This window comes from Rhinolophus hipposideros (genome assembly GCF_964194185.1).
Source record: "Rhinolophus hipposideros genome assembly, chromosome: X".
Lineage (NCBI taxonomy): Eukaryota > Metazoa > Chordata > Mammalia > Chiroptera > Rhinolophidae > Rhinolophus > Rhinolophus hipposideros.
This window is the reverse complement of record NC_138046.1, coordinates 98,128,381-98,151,325: the sequence shown is the minus strand read 5'-3', so window position 1 is coordinate 98,151,325 and position 22,945 is coordinate 98,128,381. Positions and strand designations below refer to the sequence as shown.

The window sequence follows — 22,945 nt, the reverse complement described above, 5'->3', positions numbered from 1 at the left end:
CCCTTGTAATGTAAAGGCCTCCACCCCGCCCCCCAGCCCTCAAGGGAACTCATTTCCAGGCCCCTCCCAACCTTCCACCCAGCCTCGAAGCCCAACAGAGGGCGTCCTCCTGGTCCATCCTGGGAGTTTGCTGAGGTACCTGGGAACACCGCGGCGGACTCAGCTTCTGGCTGCCCTGGTCGCCTGCTCCTGGGACACTCCAAGGCCCAGCCGCCGCGTTCGCCCTCGCCTAGGCCCGCACCTCCAGCCATGACGACCGCGCCGCCCTCGTACGTGCGCCAGAACTACTACCCCGAATGCGAGGCCGCCATCAACAACCAGATCGTGCTGGAGCTCAATGCCTCCTACGTGTATGAGTCCATGGCCTCCTATTTCAGCAGCCACGAGGTGGCCTTGAAGCACTTCGCCGGGTTCTTCCTGCAGCAGTCCCACAAGGAGAGGGAGCATGCGGAAAGGCTGATGGAGCTGCAGAACCAGCGCGGTGGCCGCCTCCGCCTTCTGTGACATCAGCAAGCGTGACCGTCACCACTGGGAGAACGGCCTGAAGGCCATGGAGTGCGCCTTCCACCTGGAGATGAGCGTGAACCAGAGCCTGCTCGACCTGCACCAGCTGGCCACCGAGAAGAAGGACGCCCATCTGTGCGCCTTCCTGAGCAGTCACTGCCTGCAGGGGCAGGTGGAGCTCATCAAAGAGCTGGGGGACCACATCACCAACCTGCGCAAGATGGGAGCCCCGGAATCGGGCCTGGCAGACTACCTCTTTGACCAGCTCACCCTGGGCGACAGTGAGTTTGGACTGCCTGCCCCATAGCCACTGGGTGACTTCCCCTGGTCACCACACCGATCAGGCACATTGCAGTATTGCCCTTGCAAAACGTTTAACCTTTATCTTCAAGTTTTGCCATTGTTTTCCAATAAAGTTAATGGTTCTTGAATAAATAAAGGTCTTGGCTTGATTGGTGTGTGGAAAACTGTCACCTTCTCGGGTTTAAAACAAGTATCCGGGAGCCTCTCAGCCACTGTATGCCCCATCCACATGCAGCTCCGGATCTCCATGGATAGAAGGTAAAGGTATTGCGTGGGTCCCAGATAAACACAGTTGATCTTTGCCTTATAAACACGGTGGAGGGCTGGCCCAGAGGCTCAGGCGGTTGGAGCTCCGTACTCCTAACGCTGAAGGCTGCCAGTTGGATTCCCACATGGGTGAGTGGACTCTCAACCACAGGGTTGCAGACTCCCACAAGGGATGGTGGGCTGCGCCTCCTGCAACTAACAATGGCAACTAGACCTGGAGCAGAGCTGTGCCCTCCACAATTGTTCCCCAATAAAGTCCTGTTCCCCTTCCCCAATCAAATCTTTTTTAAAAAGACAAAAACAGGGTGGTATGCGGGAGTGGGCTGAGATGGGTGGTCTGGGGCCCTGGTATCTGTAAGTGTGTGCACGGTAAACCAATTAAAAAGTGGTCTGAAATCACGACTGTGGTGGCCTGTGGAGGAAGAGTGAAGGGAATGGGATTGGGCAGGGATTAAAATAAAGGGGTTCTTCCCTTTGTCTGAAATGGTATCAGTTAATTCTAGGTAGCACATTGGGGCCTTGGAAGTCAGCTTGCCAGACTACCTCTTCGGCAAACTCACCCTGGGCTGCAGTGATAATGTACCTGTGGATAGGGCCAGCTTTCCCATAGATGTGGGGGTGACTTTCTGTGGGCACCAATGCTGGGTGTGTGTTAGAATACAGGCAGGTGAGATTTCTAGTTCAACGGTACCAATTCTTGTTATAAAGCAACAGGGTGCCAAAAATAACAATAACACATACAAAAAATTACCACCAGAGGGCTGAAAATACAAAATTGTGGACGGAAGTCAAAATTGTGGTACTGAATATTAAGTAGAAGAAATCCCCCTGAATGTTGTCAGTGATTCTGGCTGTTTTCAAGAATGCAAAGCATGGAGAGTGGAAGCAGGAAGAGCAGTTAGGAGATAATACAACTGGTCCAGGCGAGAGACAATGGAGGTAGAAATGGAGTGGTGGCTGAAAAAATGAGGAGACATAGGCAAATCTAGACAGATTTGGATCAATCTACAAGATTTCCTGGCGGACCAGAGGTGAGTAGTGGACCTTGAGGAAAGCGATGCATGTTCTGGTATTTATACTTCAACACCCGGGTTGAAAGAGTTGATATTTATTATCTGGGGACATATGTAGGGGGACACGAGGGGTGGGGTAGGCATATCCTGTAAAATCTGAGGTGCCCGTTAGACGTCCAAGTGGAAATGTCATGCAGGTAGCCATAAAAAATGAATCAGAGCTCAAGTGGGATGTCACCTTTGGAAATACACATATGGCTACATCAGCTACATGGGGCGCTGAGGTAACAGGGATTGGATAAGCTCATCAGAAAGAGTGGGGAGAGAGAGAGAACATAGCCCAGACAGTCCCAAGCCCAGGGCACAGAACATTAGAGGATGGGTTGAAGTGTTGGAACAGCTGTCCCCACCTGGACCATGACCTCATTCTAAACCCTGGCCAGATGCGTCTGCTCAGAGTTTATCTCCAAATCAGCCTGTTCCTAACCTCTCTGTGCCTTCTGCTTTCTCCTTGCAAGATGTGGAGAAAAGTCAGCTTATTACCTTCTTGTCATGGCTATAGGTAGAAATAAATCAGTTAAAAAGAAAAAAAAAGATTCCTGTCGTCAGCCGTGGCAGCCATTGAGGAGCTACAGCCATGGCTCTGCGCTGTCCCATGGCTGTGGGCCTCAACATGGTGACCAACAACATCAGCAAACCGAGGCACATCCACTGCCACAGATGCCACAACAAACAAACCAACTTCATGCGATATGATCCGAGAGGCGTGCGGCTTTGCCCCTTATGTGTGCCATGGAGCTGCTCAAGGCCTCTAAGGACAAGCTGGCCCAGAAATTCATCAAGGAAAAGGTGGGGACACACATCTCTGTTAAGATGAATAGAGAGGAGCTGAGCAATGTCTTTGTAGCCGTGAGGAAGGCAGCAGCCAAGAAGGACTGAGTCCCATCCCCTCTGTGTAATAAAACTTTTCGTTAAAAAAAAAAAGAGGAAGAAGAAAAGATACCTTAAGGAAATGATAGTTCTCCTTGTTGTTTCGTTGTTTTTCCTCTTCCCATTTAAAAACCTAGCCTCTCTCACAGTCCACTCTATTTGACCAGATCAAACCTAACCCCTATTATATATCCTCAGATTGTCCTAGCCTGGGAAAAAGAATCAAAACAGGTTTCTTCTGTGCCCGGCGTGGTTACAAAGATAAAAGTTAAAAATTACAGATTTGCATGTCTTACCTCCAACACATGGCTAGCTTGAGTCTATGTAAAGTTTGCAGATTGATTTGAACATTTACTAATATATTGACAAACTTAGCTACCCAGTAGTAATTACCTTTCACATTTGGCATGATTGTATTTTAATACTTTCTTTTAAGTGAGGATTATGTCCTTTTAGCTTAGTTTCCAGAAAATGCTCTAGCCGCTTTCCTCCTCTTAGTCAAGCTAAACCTTTTCATTCTCTTTCCCTACTGTGAGGACCACTCCTCTCTCTGTCTTCGTCTGAAATATATAAATTAACTGTTCTCCTCTAGATATAAGGAAGCACAGGGCAAGCACCTATGTGTAAATCGTCTGATGATGCTTCTTACTTTCCCTATTGGAGAGGCAGTTTGCTGTAGTGTTTTCTGAACCTCACATTGCCTGGGTTCCTATACCAGTTTAGCCACTTACTAAACTGGGTGAATTTCTGCATGGTATTTAACCTCTCTGTGCCTCAGTTTCCTCACACAGAAAATAGGGATAATAAAATTGTTAATAGCATTTGGTTGCCAAGGTTAATTGAGTTAATATTTTTAAAAAGCTTACAACATGCCAGGCACATACAGTACATATATTATTTGTAAGTTGACATTTATTGTCATCATCTACTCCGGATTGCTGTGTGGGGTTTATGCTTCAGGGAGAAGATTTCATGTCTATACTTTGCCATTGGAGTCTCTTTTGCATTTCCAGCCACGTTCTCGTCCAGCCCACTGAAAAGGATAAATCTTTCATAGCTGCTTGGTTGTCAGGTGCTGCCAGGACGCAGGAGTGTAGACCGCTATTTGCAGCACACTCAGGCCCCAGACTAGAGGCGAATTTTCCCGTGACAAGTCTCCCTGGCAATCACCAAGCCATTCTGTTTCAACCAGCTTTTTTTGGAAATCGCCCCCTGGAACGCTTTTTGTTTATTCTTCCGAAGCCCAAATCCAGCCGGAAATACATTCCACTCTTCAGAGGTGAGAGTGAACAGATAAAGTGCTAATCCTGATCCCACCGTCATCTTCTTGTTCTGAATAGGAGAGGGAGGAATCAGGGTCCTAGGGAATGGGAGAAGGGGACCGCATTTGGCCACTGAAAAAATAATCATTACAATCCGTAAATCACTATTACTTTGCATGGAGATTCTCAAGCTTTGCTGTACATTACAAGAAACCGCAGACCTCTTAAAACTCTCCTCGGTATGGACACAACCGGAGCCAATTACTTCAGCCTCAGGGGCAGGACCTAGGCTTCCCTGGCAATTACAACCTGCCTCTCAAAGTGTGTTGTGTGAACCGGCTGCTTCAGCCTCTACTGAGAGCTGGTTACAAGCACAATAGTCTTAAGCCCCACCCCAGACCTCCTGAGTCAGGATGTACATTTCACAAGACCCCAGGTGATGAATATGAACACTGAGTTTTGAGAAGCACCCTTTAGCACTCTGGTTGTTACACGGGGCTGCACTTTGGAATCATCTAGGGTGCTGTAAAACAACACCCATGCCTCTATTTAATAACTCACTAGACCACACCCTCGCACAATTACTGAACCAAACATCATAAAAACGTACTGTAACTTCAACAAGTACAATTTTTGAAATAATTAGTTTTTCAGTTAGTTGACATAGAATATTTTATTAGTTTCAGGAAAACAACACAGCGATTAGACATTTACATAACTTACCAAATGATTGCCCCAATAAATCTAGTACCCTTCTGACATAGGATATACATATTACCAAATAAATAACTATATTCCTTATGGTGTAACTTACATCCCATGACTCTTTGTAACTACCATTTTGTACTTCCTAATTGCCCCACCCCGTCACCCATCTCCCCAACCCATCCATCTGGCAACCATCCCAATGTTCTCTATATTATGTGTCTATTTCTGTTTTGTTTGGTTGGTTATTTTAAGGAACAATTATCAAACTTGCAAATATCCAAAGGGACTTGTAAACCTCTAATTTGGTGTTATACACAGGCTCTCTCTCTCTGTCTCTCTCTCTCTCTCTCTCTCTCTGTCTCTCTCTCTCTCTCTCTCTCTCTCTCTGCCTTCCTCCTCACCCCTCTCTCTATCTTTCTGAAAATGTTTAATCACAAACTAGTTTGTCTTTTTTCTTAAGTTTATTGGGATAACAACAGTTAGTAAAGTTACATAGGTTTCAAGTGTACAATTCTGTATTACATCATCTATAAATCACATTGTGTGTTCACCACCCAGAGTCAGTTCTCCTCCATCACCATATATTTGATTCCATTTACCCTTATCTAACAGCCCCATCCCCCTTTACCCTCTGGTGACCACTAAATTATTGTGGAAGTTATGACTTTGTTTCTTAGTTTGTCTTGTTACTTTCAATAGTGTATCCCACATATCAGGGAAATCATATGGCTCCTGACTTTTTCAGTGTGACTTATTTTGCTTACCATAATATCTCAAGATCCATCCATGTTTTCACATGGCACTATTTCATCTTTCCTTATGGCAGAATAGTATTCCATTGTGTATATATACCACATCTTCTTTATCCCATCAGCTATCAAAGGATACTTTGGTTGTTTCGATGTCTTAGCCACCATATATAAAGCTGCAGTGAACATCAGAGCACGTATATCTTTAGAAATAATGTTTTCAGATTTTTTGGGTAGATACCCAGGATAGGGATTGCTGGGTCATATGGTAATTCTACTCTTAATTTCTTGAGGAACCTCCACACTGCCTTCCATAGCGGCTGCACCAGTCTGCATTCCCACCAACAGTGTATGAGGGTTCCTTGTTCTCCACAGCCTTTCCAACACTTGTTATTATTTGTCTTGTTGATACAAATCAACTTGTCTTATACCACAGGTTGTCAAACTATGGTCTGCAAGCCAGATCAGTTGTATCTGTTGTTTTACTTGTGGAAACTTGGTTAGACTTTTTTTTAGAGCAGTTTTAGGTGCTGACTGTCACTGAGAGAAAGTCACAGAGATCTATGTCATAACCCCTGACCGACACACGCACACTCTATGCCATTGTGAACACTCAGTACCAGAGTGGTCAATTTGTTACAACTGCTGAACCTACATTCATACATCATAATCACCCAAAGGTCATAGTTTGTTAGGTTTCACTCTCGGTGAACAGCCTATGGTAGTTCTATTTTTCGTTTTTTGAAGAACATCCATACTGTTTTCCATAGTAGCTGCACCTACTTTCATTCCCACCAACAGTGCATGAGGGTTCCCTTTTCTCCACATCTTGGCCAACACTTGTCCTTTCCTGTCATTTTGACAACAGGTGTGAGGGGATATCCTATGGTGGTTTTGAGTTGCATTTCCCTGACGATTATTGATGTTGCATACCTTGTCATGTTCCTGTTGGTATTCTGTATGTCTTCATTGGGAAAATGTTTATTCAGATCCTCCATCCATTTTGAAATGGGATTCTACATTTTTCTTATTGAGCTGAGTTCTTCATATATTTTGGTTAGTAACCCTTGTCACCTATATCATTTGGAAATATTTTCTCCCATTCTGTAGATTGCCTTTTCCTTTTGTTGATGATTTCCTTTGCTGTGCAGAGATTTATACTTTTATGTAGTCCCACTTGTTTATTTTTGCTTTTGTTTCCTTGGCTTTTGGTGTCAAATCCAAAACACCATTGCCAAGACCCATGTTAGGGAGCTTATTGCTTAGGTTTTCTTCCAGGAGTTTTATGGATTCAGGTCCTACATTTAAACCTTTACTCCACTTTCAGTTGATTATCGTGTATGGTGTAAGGTATTGGTGCATTCTCACTGTTTGGCATGTGGCTGTCCAGTTTTCCCAACACCACTTATTGAAGAGACTGTTCTTTACTCACTGTATAATCATGGCTCCTTTGTTATAAATTAATTGACCACATATGTGTGGGTTTAATTCTGGGCTCCCTATTTTGTTCCAGTGATCTATGTGTCTGTTTTTATGCCAATACCATACTGTTTTGATTACTGCCTCCATATTTTTTTCTTTTCCAGAATCTCATATGGTTTGATTTATACAGTGTGTTTAGCCTTTTCAGACTGGCTTCTTTCACATAGTAATACACATTTATGTTGCCTCCATGTCTTTTCAAGGCTTTATATCTCTTTTCTTTTCAGAGCCCATGAATATTCCATTGTCTGGATATACACAACCGATTTATCCAACCACTACCAAAAGACATGTTGCTTACTCCCAAGTTTTCTCCATTGTGAATGAAGCTTCTATAAACATCTGCACGCAGGTCTTTTGCATGGACATACGTTTTCAACTGCTTTAGATAATACCAAGGAGCACGACTGCTGGGTCAGATTGTAAGAGTGTGTTGACTTTGTAAGAAACCACCAGACAGTCTTCCAGACTGCCTATACAAATTTGCACTCCCACCAGCAATGAATGAGAGATCGTTTTGCTCCGTATCGTGGTCAGCATTAGGTGATGAGATTTATGAAAAGAAATCATTTTGCCCTCAGTCTTGTCATTCTGATTGTGATGTGGGTATGACGATGTGATGCCAGGTGCTAGGACAGCCACCTTCCTACCATGAGGATTAGGGTAACAGATTTAAAGAACCCAGTGCAGAGCCCTGTTATAATTGAGCCAGAGGCATAAACCATGACATTTCTTCTGTACCCCACTGGTAGCTTCTTGATAAGTAAATACAGTTAGCCTTAATGCTCAAGCTGCTTTGTGGACATTCAGTGAGTTAAGATTTTTGTGTCTAATGGATATAAGAAGACCACAAGGAGAATGTACTTTTCAATGTCGTTCAAAATTAAACCCATCTTTCCCCCCGTTTTTAAATATCCAGTATGTGCCAAGTGTGTGCTGTATGAGATATAGTTTCTCGTTCTTTCCAGACACTGTGTGTGTCATTCACACACCCCTGTGAAATATGGATCTTCCCTAATTTATATCTGAGAAAGTGATTTCAGAGTAGTGCCACTGTCTGAAACCACTCAGTTAGTAAGTGAAGGCTTATTTCCTCTGTGGTGTTCCTTAAACACAGCCTCACAGACAGAAGTTAATGAGTAATTGTCAATGAATTCAATTTAACCATATTTCCCTCCCCTGAGGGAGTATAAAATCCCTTTTTATGAATTCTCTCTTCATGTTATTCCACTCCTGGGTGGTAGATAAGAAGCCATCATCAGAACTTGAAGCCCAACGGCAGACATTAAAGCTGACCCACTGGCATCTCCCTGGGGCCAGTCCGCAGTCAGAGCAGACATGCTTCACCTTTGCTTTATTCAGGGTCCTCAACATCTTAGCATTGTACCAAATTATAAAACACTTTTTTTTTTACAGGACTTTATTGGGGGAATGTGTGTACTTCCAGGACTTTTTTCAAGTCATGTTGTCCTATAAATCTTAGTTGTGGAGGGTGCAGCTCAGCTCTATGTCTAGTTGCCATTGTTAGTTGCAAGGGGCACAGCCCACCATCCCTTGCTGGAGTCCAGGAGTCGAACCGGAACCTTGTGGTTGAGAGCCCGCGCTCCAAAAAACTGAGCCATCTGGCACTGGCCCATGTGGGAATGGAACTGGCAGCCTTCGGAGTTAGGAGCACAGAGCTCCAACCGCCTGAGCCACCGGGCCGGCCCAGACACTCTTGACTTAGGAAAAATTCTTTCTTCCCTCTGCTTGATTTGGATTTATTTTGGTCCTCATTCTTTTAGTTCCTAAAGGTCGGAAGTTAGATAATTTATTTGAGACTTTCCTTCTTTTCTAATATAGGGATTTTAGTGCTATAAATTTGCATCGAAGCACTGGTTGAGCTGTATCCCATGAATTTGTATATGTTATCTTTGGCTTACATTCAGTTCCAAATAATTTTTCACACCCTTATGATCTTTCCTTTGACCCACGGATTGTTCAGAAATGAATTGTATTCTTTGCTTCCAAACATTAGGGGATTTTCAGATATCTTACTCTTACTGAAGTCTTCTTTAAATCCATTGTGGTCACAAAGCGTATCTCACATGATTTGAATCCATATAAATTTATGGAGACTTGTTGTATGGCACAGAATAAGGTCTGTCTTGGTAACTGTTCCATGTGCACTCGAAATTCATATGCATCTAAACATTCCTCTTGCCTGCCTCTGTTCTTTTTTTAAAATTGAGCATTGTTTCTACTCTTTCTTCCTCTCTCTTCTAATGATTATACAATAATACTTCATTTGTGGCCTACAGAGGATAGAAGTATGTGTTTTTTTTCTGTCATGTGAATACATTAACTACTTAAAAAATAAGTATTTGTATTCCTAAAAAGTGAAAAATGATATATCTGAACTATGGTAATGGTTTGGACACAGAAACAATGATCTCCTCACACACAAACTGGGAAGGATAGAGATAGCAAACCAGCCATTGTGAGGAAGTCTCGGAGATAGAAACAGGAGACACTTTCAGACCAATAAAACCAGAGAATTTAAAATACCTGCAACAGGAGGACAAGCTCATACAAAGGAAGTTCAAGAACAGAGTCAGTAAAATCAAAGGATTGTAGATGGTCCTGGGTAGACTGTGACATTCAGAGCTACTGTCTGAACAACTGATCTGTTTGCTGCTGTCCTGCTCTGACCCTAACCCAACCTTACTTACACTGGACTGTGGGAAACTGTGCTGAAGTGCTAGCAGGTGTTGTTTTGTGAAATGTTGAACCTTTGACTTCTTTGAGTGGTTTGTGCTCCCAGCAAGGCAAAACTTGCTACTTTAAGAACACAGAACCAGACAAGGTCAGGAAGTGTGGAGCTGGCCAAAAAACAAGCCCTTGTGTATTACCTTCATTGTAACTACTGGATTGCAGACAGTTCTGTTACTTTTTGAAGCCCAGAGTATATAAGCTGCAAAAATAAACTTGGGCTGAGGCATTCTACTTAGAACTGCATCAGTCTACTTAGAATTGCTTGCCCTCCCGATCCTATCTTTGTCTCTCTTCTTTTTTCTCAATCCTCACTCCCCACTTCAGGGACTGTTCGTCTTGTCAGCAGGCACCGACACTGGACAAAGCCAAATTGTCATTGGACCCGCTTTAATCTCCCAAACTATAGTCTAAAACATTGAATTATTTGAGGAAGAAGGAATCCCAAAATAGAGCAAATTAGAGACAACGCCGACCTACATAGCAGAAGGGAAATAGAACACATCTACGCACAAGAGAGATCCACGGGAGTCTTCCAATGTTAGAGAAATACCATGCTTTTGGCATTTGGGAGGGTCCCTATCCTACCTGCAACCTCCATGCAATGTAATCCAAAATTACCCCCTTCATATTTGACTCACTCCACTTTCCCATTCAGAGGAGAAGCCTGCTAGAAAAATGGATATTACGACTGGCTCAGATGCATTTTAGCCAATTACCTAGGCTAATCAAATGTGCCCATTACTCTCAAATATGAAAGCACAAATATTTGCCAGATATTTGAGGAACCTGTAAGAGAAGATCATGACAACAAGCAGCTGTTTCTGCAGAGAATTCGAAATTTTACATATCTATAAACATATATATACAAACACATATCCAAATGTGTGTCTGTACGTATATATGTGTGTATATATACACACATATATATATACACACATATATACATATATAGATAACATGAAAAGGAAGACAACTTTACAAAAACTGGAAATGAATATTCTCACAATTTTAAGAATAATTGTCTTTTATTTTTTTACATGAGATCAGGGTGCTATTAAAGGGAGTAACGGGAATAGTAGGAAGTCCTTGGAAATAAGAAATTGCTAAATTAAAACTTTGCGATGCCAAGTGCTCAGCACAGACTCACCTGCCCTCACCAGGCTGGGATGGACCCTGGAACAGTGAGCTCTCTCCCCTCCCCCCACTCCCCTTGTAATGTAAAGGCCTCCACCCCGCCCCCCAGCCCTCAAGGGAACTCATTTCCAGGCCCCTCCCAACCTTCCCCCCAGCCTTGCAGCCCAACAGAGGGCGTCCTCCTGGTCCATCCTGGGAGTTTGCTGAAGTACCTGGGAACACCTCAGCGGACTCAGCTTCTGGCTGTCCTGGTCGCCTGCTCCTGGGACACTCCAAGGCCCAGCCGCCGCGTTCGCCCTCTCCTAGGCCCGCACTTCCAGCCATGACGACCATGCCGCTCCCGTTTGTCAGCGAAAACTACCACCCCAAATGCGAGGCCGCCATCAACTACCAGATCTCCCTGGAGCTCTATGCGTCTCACATGTTCGAGACCATGGCCTCTTACTTCAACTGCGAAGACGTGGCCTTGCAGCCCTTGGCCCAGTTCTTCCTGCAGCAGTCCAGCCAGGAGCTGCAGCATGCCCAGAGCCTGATGTGGTTGCAGAGCCAGCGCGGGGGCCGCCTCCGCCTGCAGGGTATCTACAGGCCTGACCCCAGCTGCTGGAAGAACGCCTTCACTGTCATGGAGGGTGCCCTCCACCTGAAGATGAGCGTGAACCAGAGCCTATTCGACCTGCACCAGCTCGCCACCGAGATGAAGGACACCCACCTGTGCGACTTCCTCAAGAGTCACTACCTGTTCCAGCAAATGAAGTTCATCCAAGAGCTGGGGGACCACATCACCAACCTGCGCAAGATGGGAGCCCCGGAATCCGGCCTGGCAGAGGACCTGTGTGCTAAGCTCACCCTGGGCGACAGCCACAAGAACTGACCTTGGACTGCCTTCCCCATAGCCACTGGGTGACTTCCCTGGTCACAATGTTGAGCGTGCACTTTGCAGAATTTCCCCTGCAAAACGTTTCACCTTTTCCTCAATTTTCGCCATTTTTTCCAATAAAGTTAATGGTTCTTGAATAAATGAAGGTCTCCGGGTGATTGGTGTGTGCAAAACTGTCACCTTCTTGGGTGTGATACAAGTATCCGGGAGCCTCTCAGCCACGCATGCCCCATCCACCTGCAGCTCCGGATCTCCGTGGATGGAGCGAGAAGGTATTGAATGGGACCCAGATAAACACGGTTAATCTTCGCCTTATAAACAGGGTGGTTTGTGGGAGTGGGCTGAGATGGGTGGTCTGGGGCCCTGCTATCTGTAAGTGTGTGCGTGGTAAACCAATTAAAAAGTGGTCTGAAATCACGACTGTGGTGGCCTGTGGAGGAAGAGTGCAGGGAATGGTGTTGGGCAGGGATTAAAATACAGGGGTTCTTCCCTTTATCTGAAATGGCATCAGTTAACTCTAGGTAGCACATTGGGGGCCTTGGAAGTCAGCTTGCCAGACTACCTCTTCGGCAAGCTCACCCTGGGCTGCAGTGATAATGTACCTGTGGATAGGGCCAGCTTTCCCATAGACGTGGGGGTGACTTTCTGTGGCCACCAATGCTGGGCATGTATTACAATACAGGCAGGTGAGATTTCTAGTTCAAAGGTACCATTTCGCGCTATAAAGTAACAGGGTATAAAAAGGACAATAACAAGTATGAAAAATTACCACCAGAGGTCTAAAAATACAAAATTGTTGATGGAGGTCAAATTTGTTATATTGAATATTAAGTAGAATAAATCCCCCTGAATGTTAAGTCAGTGATTCTGGCTGCTTTGAAGAATGTAAACGGCGGAGAGGGGAAACGGAATGAGCAGTTAGGAGATAGTACAGCAGGTGCAGGTGAGAGACAATGGGGGTTGAACTGGAGTGGAGGCTGAAGAAATGAGGAGACATCGACAAATTGCAGATCGTTTTGGATGAATCTGCAAGATTTCCTTATAGACCAGAGGTGAGTAGTGGGACTTGAGGAAAGTAATACATGTTCTCTGGTTTCGACCTGAACGCCCGGTTGAAGGTGTTGCTATTTATTAATCGGGCGACATATTCAGGGGGACACAAAGGGTGGGGAGGCGTGTCCTATAAAAATCTAAGGTGCCCATTAGATGTCCAAGTAGAAATGTCATGCAGGTAGCCAGAAAAAATGAATCTGGAGCTCAGTGGGATGTCACCTTAGGAAATACACATATGGATACACATATCAGCTACAGGGGGCAGTGAGGTCACGGGACTGGGTAAGCTCATCAGAGAGAGTGAAGAGAGACACAGTATGGCCCAGCCAGCCCCAAGCCCAGGACATATAACATTAGAGGATGGGTTGAGGTGTTGGAACATCCCGGGGGCTCCTGGACCCGGACCTCATTCCAGAACATGGCCAGCTGTGTCTGCTCAGTTTATCTCCAAATCAGCCTGTTCCTAACCTAAGTGTGCCCTCTGGTTTCTCCTTGCAACATGTGGAGAGGAGTTAGCCTATTACCTTCTGTTCATGGCTACGGGTAGAAATTATTTCCCAGTTAAAAAAATGAAAAGATTCCTTAAGGAAATGAGAGGTGTACTTCTTGTTTATTCCTCTTCCCCTTTGAAAACTCAGCCTCTCTCACAGTGCACTCTATTTGACCAGATGAAAGCTATACCCCATAAACACTCCCATTGTCCCTGCCTGCGAAAAATACTCAAAACGGGTTTCTCCTGAGTCTGGTGTGGTTACAAAGCTAAAAGTTAAAAATTGCAGATTTGAATGATTTACCTCCGATGCATGCCTAGCTTGAGTCTATGTAAATTTTGCATATTGATTTGAACATTTACTAATATAGAGAGAAGCTTAGGTACACATGTCATGCAAGGTGTCATGCGGGGTCTCTGCTCCCGTTCCCCACATAAGAACGCAGGACATGGTGAGGCCAAAATGGAACACCCATGGAGCCATAGATAGGGGAGTCATACCACTATAGCCTTGCTGGTGGCTGGGTTGGAGACACAGGAAGCAGGAGCCACACAATCCTTAAACCACCATCTGCTTCTCTGCCAACCAACCTCACTTGCTAACTGCGATCCGCCTCTCTGTAATCCACAACCCACAATCCCTGCTTGCTAGCTCAGCCACAGCAGTTATATTAGTGGCTAATGGCTAACTGGTAACAGCTGATGGCCAACCAGTCCCAGCTGATGACCATCTACTAACCGAGCCAGCACCTTTCCACGTGAGGCCCAGAGCTTGGAAACTGCTCTAAGGGACTCTCTTCCCACAACACATTAGTACTTAGCTTTTACCACGATTTACCACAATTGTACTTTAATACTTTAAGTGCGGATTATGTCCCTTTAGTTTCCAGAAAATTCCTTTGCCCCTTTCCTCTTCTTAGTCAAATTTGACCTTTTCATTTTTTTACACTACTGTGAGGACCACTCCTCTCTCTGACTTCGTCTGAGATATATAAATTATCGTTCTCCTCTAGATAGGAGGAAGCACAGGGCGAGCATCTATTTGTGTTTATAACTGTAAATTGACTGACAATTCTTCTTTCCTGCACTGGAGAGGCAGTTGCTGTAGTGTTTTCTGAACCTCACATTGCCGGGGTTCACATACCAGTTTAGCCTCTCACTAAATTGGGTGAATTTCAGCATGATATTTAACGTCTCTGTGTCTCAGTTTCCTCACACATAAAATAGGGATAATAAAATTGTTAATAGCACTTGGTTTTCAAGGAGATTGAATGAGTTAATATTTTTAAAAGGCTTACAACGTGCCTGGCAAATACAGTACATATATTATTTGTAATCTGACATTTATTGTCTTCATCTACTCCAGATTGCTGTGTGGGGTTTATGCTTCAGGGAGATGAGTTCATGTCTATTCTTTACCACTAGAGGTCTCTCTTGCATTTCCACCCACGTTGTCGCCCTGCCATTGAGAAGGAGAAATCCTTCATAGCTGCTTGGTTGTCAGGTGCTGCCAGGACCCAGTAGGGTAGCTGGCTGTTTGCAGCACACTCAGGCTCCAGATAGAGGGGAGTTTTCCCGTGACAAGTTTCCCTGGTAATCCCCGCGTCATTCTGCTTCAACCAGCTTTTTTTGGAAATCGTCCCCTAGAAACTTTTTGTTTCTTCTTTCCAAGCCCAAATGCTTAAGTGTCCTCTTTCCAGCCGGAACTACATTCAACTCCTCAGAGGTGGGAAAGAGTAAACAGATGAAGTGCTAATCCTGATCCCACCATCATCTGCTTCTTAGGTCCTGAATACAAGAGGGAGGAGTCAGGGTCCTGGGGAATGGGAGGAAGAGTCCTCATTAGGCCACTGAAAAAATAATCATTACAATCCGTAAATCACTATGTACTTTGCATGGAGATTTTCAAGCTTTGCTGTACATTTGAAGCACCTGCAGACCTTTTAAAACACTCCACGCCTCGGACACGACCCGCGCCAATTACATCAGTCTTGGGGGCAGGACCTAGGCTTCCCTGACAATTACAACCTGCCTCTCAAAGTGTGTTGTGTGAACTGGCTGTTTCAGCCTCTCCTGAGAGCTGGTTACAAGCACAATAGTCTTAAGCCCCAGCCCAGACCTACTGAATCCGGATCTACATTTCACAAGAGGCCAGGTGATTAAGATGCACTGTGACTTTTGAGAATCACCCTTTAAAACTCTGGTTATGAAAGAGGGCTGCACTTTGGAATCAGGAAGGGCGTGAGAAAATAACACCCATGCCTCTATTTTAATAACTCACTGGGCCATACCCTCGTATGAGTACTGAACCAAACATCATAAAAACATACTGTAACTTCAACAAGTACAATTTTTTAAATAATCTTTTTATTTTTCAATCGGTTATAATATTTTCAGTATCATATTAGTTTCAGATAAACAACACAATGATTAGACATTTATGTAGCTTACAAAGTGATCACCCCAATAAATCTGGTACCCATCTGACACAATACATAGTTATTATGAAATTCTTGAGTATATACCTTATGCTATACCTTACATCCCCTTGACTATTTTGTAACTACCAATTTGTACTTCTTAGATAATCACACCACCCTCCTCCTCCCCCGTCACCCATCCCCCCAACCCCTCCATCTGGCAACCATCCAAGTGTTCTCTATGTGTCCATTACTTTTTGTTGTTCCTTTACTTTAGGGAACAATTATGGAAGTTGTAAATATCCATAGGGACTTGGAAAATTTTCATTTGATGTTATACACACTCTCTCTCTGTCATTCACACACAGGACGCTCTGTGTCTCTGTCTCTTTCTCAGATTTTAAATCACAAACTAGTTTGTCATATACCACAGTTGTGAAACAATGGCCTGCAAGCCAAATTAGCCCCACATCTGTTTTGCTTTTTAAAACTTTGTTACTTTCTTTTTTAGAGCACTTTTAGGTTTAGACTAAAACTGAGAGGAAATCAGAGAGATTTCCCAGATACCCCTGCACCCACATGCTTACACTCTATGCCACTGTCCACATCCAATACCAGAGTGCGAAATGTGTGACAATCTACATACATACATCATAATCACTCAAAGACCATAGTTGATGTTAGGTTTCACTCTCGGTGGTATTTCTATTTTTCATTTTTTAAGGAACCTGCATACTGTTTTTCATAGTAGCTGCACCAATTTACATTCCCACCAACAGTGCACAAGGGTTCCCTTTTCTCCCCATCCTGGCCTACACTTGTCCTTTCCTGTCATTTGGAAAACAGGTGTGAGGGGATATCCTATGGTGCTTTTGAGTTGCATTTCCCTGATGAGTATTGATGTTGCCTACGTTGTCACGTTCCTGCTGGTCATCTGTCCCTCTTTAGAAAAAAGTCTATTCAGATCCTCTGTCCATTTTTCAATTGGATTGTTTTTGTTTGTTTTTTTTGTATTGAGCTATCTGACTTCTTTATGTATTTTGGATAGTAACCCTTGTCACCTGTATGATTTGCAAACATTTTCTAGCGTTGAATAGATTGCCTTTTCATTTTGTTGATGTTTTCCTTTGCTGTGCAGACATTTATACTTTTATGTAGTCCCACTCGTTTATTTTTGCTTTTGTTTCCTTGGCTTTTGGTTTGAAATCCGAAACACCATTGCCAAGACCCATGTTAGGGAGCTTACTGCCTATGTTTTCTTCCAGGAATTTTATGGTTTCAAGTCCTACATTTGAACCTTCACTCCACTTTCAGTTGATTTTTTTGTGTATGGTGTAAGGTATTGGTGCATTCTCACTGTTTGGCATGTAGTTCTCCAGTTTTCCCAACACCATTTATTGAAGAGACTGTTCTTTACTCACTGTATAATCATGGCTTCTTTGTTTGTATCTTAATTGACCACATATCTGTGGGTTTACTTCTGGGCTCTCTGTTCTGTTCCAGTGATCTATGTGTCGGTTTTTATGCCAGTGCCATACGGTTTTGATTATCGTGTCCATACTTTTGTCTTTTCCAGAATGTCATATGGTTGCATTTATACAGTGTGTATAGCCTTTTCAGATTGGTTTCTTTCACATAGTAATTCACATTTATGTTGCCTCCATGTCTTTTCAAGGCTTTGTATCTCTTTTCTTTTCAGAGCTCATTAATATTCCATTGTCTGGATATACACAACCGATTTATCCATCTACCTACTGAAAGACATCTTGGTTCCTCCCAAGGTTTGTCCATTGTGCATGAAGCTTCTATAAACATCGCATGCCGGTGATTTGAATGGACATACACTTTCAACTGCTTTGGATAATACCAGGGAACACAACTGCTGGGTCAGATGGTAAGAGTGTGTTAATTTTTGTAAGAAACCACTAGATTGTCTTCCAGACTGGTTGTACAAATTTGCTCTCCCACCAGCAATGAATGAGAGATCCTTTTGCTGCATATCGTGGTCAGCATAGGTGTGGTCAGTGCTCTGAACTATGGCCATTCTCACAGCTATGAAGCAGTATCTCATTGTTGTTCTACTTTGTGTTTCCCCCATGACAGATGATATGGAGCATCTTTTCATGTGCTTCTTTGACATGTTAGTATCTACTTCTCTGAAGTGTCTGTTAAGTTCATTGGGCTATTTATAAAATCAGCCTGTTCATTTTCTTATTGTTGAGTTTTCAGTTTGTTCCATTGACAACTGGGCTATGAGTGCACAAACACCACACTGTCTCCACTACTGTCACTTTGCAGGCAGTCTCGCAGTCGTGTAGTCAGAGAACTTTATTCTTCTCCATTAATATTATGTTGGTTATTCTATGTCTTTTTCCTCTCCATACCAACTTTAGAATAATTTTGCTGATATCCACAAAAGAACTTGCTGTAAGTTTCGATGTTTTTGTGATAAAATTTTATTGGAGTTGAGCCATGATGACTTATTTACATATATCCTATTGCTGGGTGTGCATTACAATGGTAGTTAGTAGGTGAGAGAGAGAGCATCCATATATTCCACAAAGACTAAATATTTACTACATGTCTTTCACTGAAATATTTGCTGGCTCTTATCTATATCAACAGGTTGTAAATTCACCTAAAAAATTCCAAGTGTTTTTGCACGTCCAAATGTGCACTGCAGTTTTACCATCAATTTCTCTCTACCACCAAAATCCTTTGGTAGAAAAGAAATCAATTACTTGAATGAATTGAGTCTAAGGTACTAATGATTTAATCCAGCATCTCAGTAAAGAGAGTATGACAGACACTCTTCATTTCTCATCTAACAGCCATCTCATTCCCACTTAGTTACTAAAAGAACACTGGATTTTTCAGAGTGCCTATGTGTCTGCTCCCTTGGCACAAATTATAATCAGTCTGAATCAATCATGAAAGTGTTTTTGTTGTTTAAAGATGCTTCTTTTTGTAATCTCTTCAGCTGACAAGGTTGGTCACATAACTGAGTTTTGACCCAAGATATGAAAAGAAATACCCTGGATTTCTGACAAAATTTGACTTTCTGGATAAAGTGATGAAATTTGTGAAAAGAAATCATTTTGACCCCAGCCTTGTCATTCTGTTGTGATGTGGTATGAGGATATGATGCCAATTTCAAGGGCAGCGACCTTGCAACCATGAGGCTAAGGCCAACAGATTTGCAAACCCAGTGTAGAGCCCTGTTATAATTGAGCCAGAGGCATAAACTATGACATTTCCTCTGTACCCCACCACTAGCTTCTTTATAAATAAGCACAGGTAGATTTAATACTCAAGCTCCTTTGTGGATGCTCTGTGTTTAGGATGGTGCAAAAATAATTTCAGGGGCAGCCGGACAGCTCAGTTGGTTGGTGCACGAGCTATGGGCAGCAGGGTTGCCAGTTCGATTCCCACATGGGCCAGTGAGCTGCTCCCTCCACAGCTAGATTGGAGGACAGTGACTTAGAGATGATGGGTCCTGGAGAAACACAATATTCCCCAATAAAGAAATAATAATAAAATAATTTTGGTTTAAAAGGTTAAAAATAATTGTGAAAACTCCAATTACTCTTGGATGAACACAATAGTTATGATTTTTGTTTCTAACAGACATAAGAAGACTACAAGGAGAAGGCGCTTTTCAACATCATTCAAAATTAAACCCATCTTTTCCCCTTTCGTTAAATACCCAGTATGTGCCAAGCGTGTACTGTATATGAGGTATTGTTTCTTGTTCTTTCCAGACACTGTCTGTGTCATTCACACACCGCTGTGAGACATGGATCTTCTCTAATTTATATCTGAAAAAGTGATTTCAGAGTAGTGCCACTGTCTGAAACCTCTCATATACTAAGTGAAGGTTTCTTTCCTCTGTAGTGTACCTTAATCACAGCCTCACAGACACAAATTAATGACTATTTGTTGGTGAATTCAATTTAACCAGGCTCCTTTCCACTCAGCAGTGTAAAACCCCTTTTTGTGAATGTTCTCTTCATGTTATTTCACTCCTGGGTGGTAGATAAGAAGCCATCATCAGAACGTGAAGCCCAACCGCAGACCTTAAAGCTGACCCACTGGCCTCTCCCTGGGGCCAGTCCACAGTCAGAGCAGACATGCTTCACCCTTGCTTTATTCAGGTTCCTCAACATCTTAGCTTTGTCCCAGATTATAAAACACTTCTTGACTTACGACAAAATCTTCCTTCCCTCACCTTGATTTGGATTTACCGTATTTCCCCGAAAGTAAGACCTAGCTGGACAAACATCTCTAAAGTGTCTTTTGAAGCAAAAATTAATATAAGACCTGGTATTATTTTATGATAACATAAGACTGTGTCTTTATAATATAACACAACATAATATAATTCCGGGTCTTATGTTAATTTTTGCTCCAAATGATGCATTAGAGCTGATTGTCCGACAAGGTTTTATATTCAGAGAAACAGAGTATTTTCTTCCTCTTTCTTTTAGTTGCTTAAGGTGGAAAGTTAGATAATTTGAGACTTTCCTTCTTCTCTGATACAGGGATTTTAGTGCTATAAATTTGCGTCTAAGCTCTGGTTTAGCTGTGTCCCACAAATCTTCATATGCGGTTTGGCTCACATTCAGTTCCAAATAAAATTTCACACCCCCTTGATCTTCACTTTGACCCACGGAAATTGAGAAATGCATTGTATTCTTTGCTTTCAAATATTTGGGGATTTTCACAGATCTTGCTCTTAATGATGTCTACTACTTTAAGTCCATTTTGGTCAGAGAGCATATCTTACATGATTTGAATGTATTTAAATTTATTGAGACTTGTTGCATGGCACAGAATAAGGTCTGTCTTGGTAACTGTCCCACGTACACTCGAAATTATATATGTCTAAACAATCTGTTTCTAAGCATTCCTCTCTTATGTCTCTGTACTTTTTCTTAACTTGAGGATTCTGTCTTCTCTTTCTTCCTCTCTCTTCTCCCGATTATAACAATAATACTTCATTGATTGCCTACAGAGGTAGAAGTATGTGGCTTTTGAGTGATGTCAATGCATTAACTATTTGAAAAATAACTATTTGTATTTCGAAAAAGGGAAAAATATAACTGAACTGTGGTGGTGGCTTACACGCAGAAACAATGATAAACACACACAAACTAGGAAGCAGACTGTTAGCAAAGCAGGGATTGTGAGGAAGTCTCAGAGATAACCCAAGAGACACTTTCAGACTGATAACACCAGGGAATTTAAAATACCTGCGCAGTAGGGCAAGCGCACTCAAACAAAGTTCAAGAACAGAATGAGTGAAATCAAAGGACTGTAGAGGGTCATGGGTGGACTGTGACATTCAGAGCTACTGTCTGAACAAGTGATCTGTTCGCTGCTGCCCTGCTCTGACGCTCCCCCAACCTTACTTAACTGGACAAAACCATTTGGCATTGGACCCGCTTTAATCTCCCAAACTATAGTCCAAAGACACTGAATTCTTTGAGGAAGAAGGAAACCAAAAATAGAGCAAATCAGAGACAATGCCGACTTGCATAGCACAAAGGAAACAAAACAGAAGAACTCATCTATCTAAAAGACAGATCCCCAGAAGACTTCCAATATTAGAGAAATGCCATCCTTTTGGCGTTTGGAAGGGTCCCTATCCTACCTGCAATCTCCATGCAATGTACCCCCAAAGGAAACCACTGCATAACTCACACACTCCACCTTCCCATTCAGGGGAGACGCCTGCTAGAGAATTGGACATTATAACTGTAGAGAGGATCCATGCCAGTTACCTAGGCTAATCAAATGGGCCCGTTACTCTCATGTATGAAAGCACAAACAATTGCAAGATACATGAGGAAAGCATTAGAGAAAATGATCATGAACAAACAACTATTTCTGGGGAGAAGGAATAATTTCACATATCTATAAATATATCTATATATACATACACATATACATTTATTTAAATAGGTGTGCCTCTCTATATATGTTTACTTAAGTACTACGAAAGGGAGTAACGAGAGAATAACAGAAAGTCCTTGGAAAATAGAAATACTCCTAAATGAAAAACATAATAGCTGCCAGGTGATCAGCACAGACTCACCTGCCCTCACCAGGCTGGAATGGACCCTGGAACAGTGAGCTCTCTCCCCTCCCCCCACTCCCCTTGTAATGTAAAGGCCTCCACCCCGCCCCCCAGCCCTCAAGGGAACTCATTTCCAGGCCCCACCCAAACCTTCCGCCCAGCCTTGCAGCCCAACAGAGGGAGTCGTCCTGGTCCATCCTGGGAGTTTGCTGAGGTACCACGGAACACCGCGGCGGAGTCAGCTTCTGGCTGTCCTGGTCGCCTGCTCCTGGGACTCTCCAAGGCCCAGCCGCCGCGTTCGCCCTCGCCTAGGCCCGCACCTCCAACCATGACGACCGTGCCGCTCCCGTTTGTCAGCGAAAACTACCACCCCGAATGCGAGGCCGCCATCAACTACCAGATCTCCCTGGAGCTCTATGCGTCTCACATGTTCGAGACCATGGCCTCTTACTTCAACTGCGAAGACGTGGCCTTGCAGCCCTTGGCCCAGTTCTTCCTGCAGCAGTCCAGCCAGGAGCTGCAGCATGCCCAGAGCCTGATGTGGTTGCAGAGCCAGCGCGGGGGCCGCCTCCGCCTGCAGGGTATCTACAGGCCTGACCCCAGCTGCTGGGAGAACGCCTTCACTGTCATGGAGTGCGCCTTCCACCTGAAGATGAGCGTGAACCAGAGCCTATTCGACCTGCACCAGCTGGCCACCGAGATGAAGGACACCCACCTGTGCGACTTCCTCAAGAGTCACTACCTGTTCCAGCAAATGAAGTTCATCCAAGAGCTGGGGGACCACATCACCAACCTGCGCAAGATGGGAGCCCCGGAATCCGGCCTGGCAGAGGACCTGTGTGCTAAGCTCACCCTGGGCGACAGCGACAAGAACTGACCTTGGACTGCCTTCCCCATAGCCACTGGGTGACTTCCCTGGT

At 43.6% G+C, this 22,945-nt stretch overlaps 2 protein-coding genes and 1 pseudogene across 3 annotated transcripts; all 3 read left to right on the top strand.

The window, feature by feature from the left end:
* Positions 1 to 249: 249 nt before the first annotated feature.
* On the top strand, positions 250 to 765 carry LOC308494897 (ferritin heavy chain-like; annotated as a pseudogene). Its single transcript has one exon. The product of its transcript is annotated as a ferritin heavy chain-like (transcript).
* A 10,663-nt stretch (positions 766 to 11,428) lies between these two features.
* Positions 11,429 to 11,977, top strand: LOC308494889 (ferritin heavy chain-like; the record flags this gene model as incomplete). Its single annotated transcript, XM_081042868.1, has 1 exon — positions 11,429 to 11,977. The coding sequence occupies one exon, from the start codon at positions 11,429 to 11,431 to the stop codon at positions 11,975 to 11,977; it is 549 nt and encodes a 182-aa protein (XP_080898994.1).
* Positions 11,978 to 22,353: 10,376 nt separating this feature from the next.
* LOC308494774 (ferritin heavy chain-like) lies at positions 22,354 to 22,902 on the top strand (the record flags this gene model as incomplete). Its single annotated transcript, XM_081042689.1, has 1 exon — positions 22,354 to 22,902. The coding sequence occupies one exon, from the start codon at positions 22,354 to 22,356 to the stop codon at positions 22,900 to 22,902; it is 549 nt and encodes a 182-aa protein (XP_080898815.1).
* Positions 22,903 to 22,945: the final 43 nt, after the last annotated feature.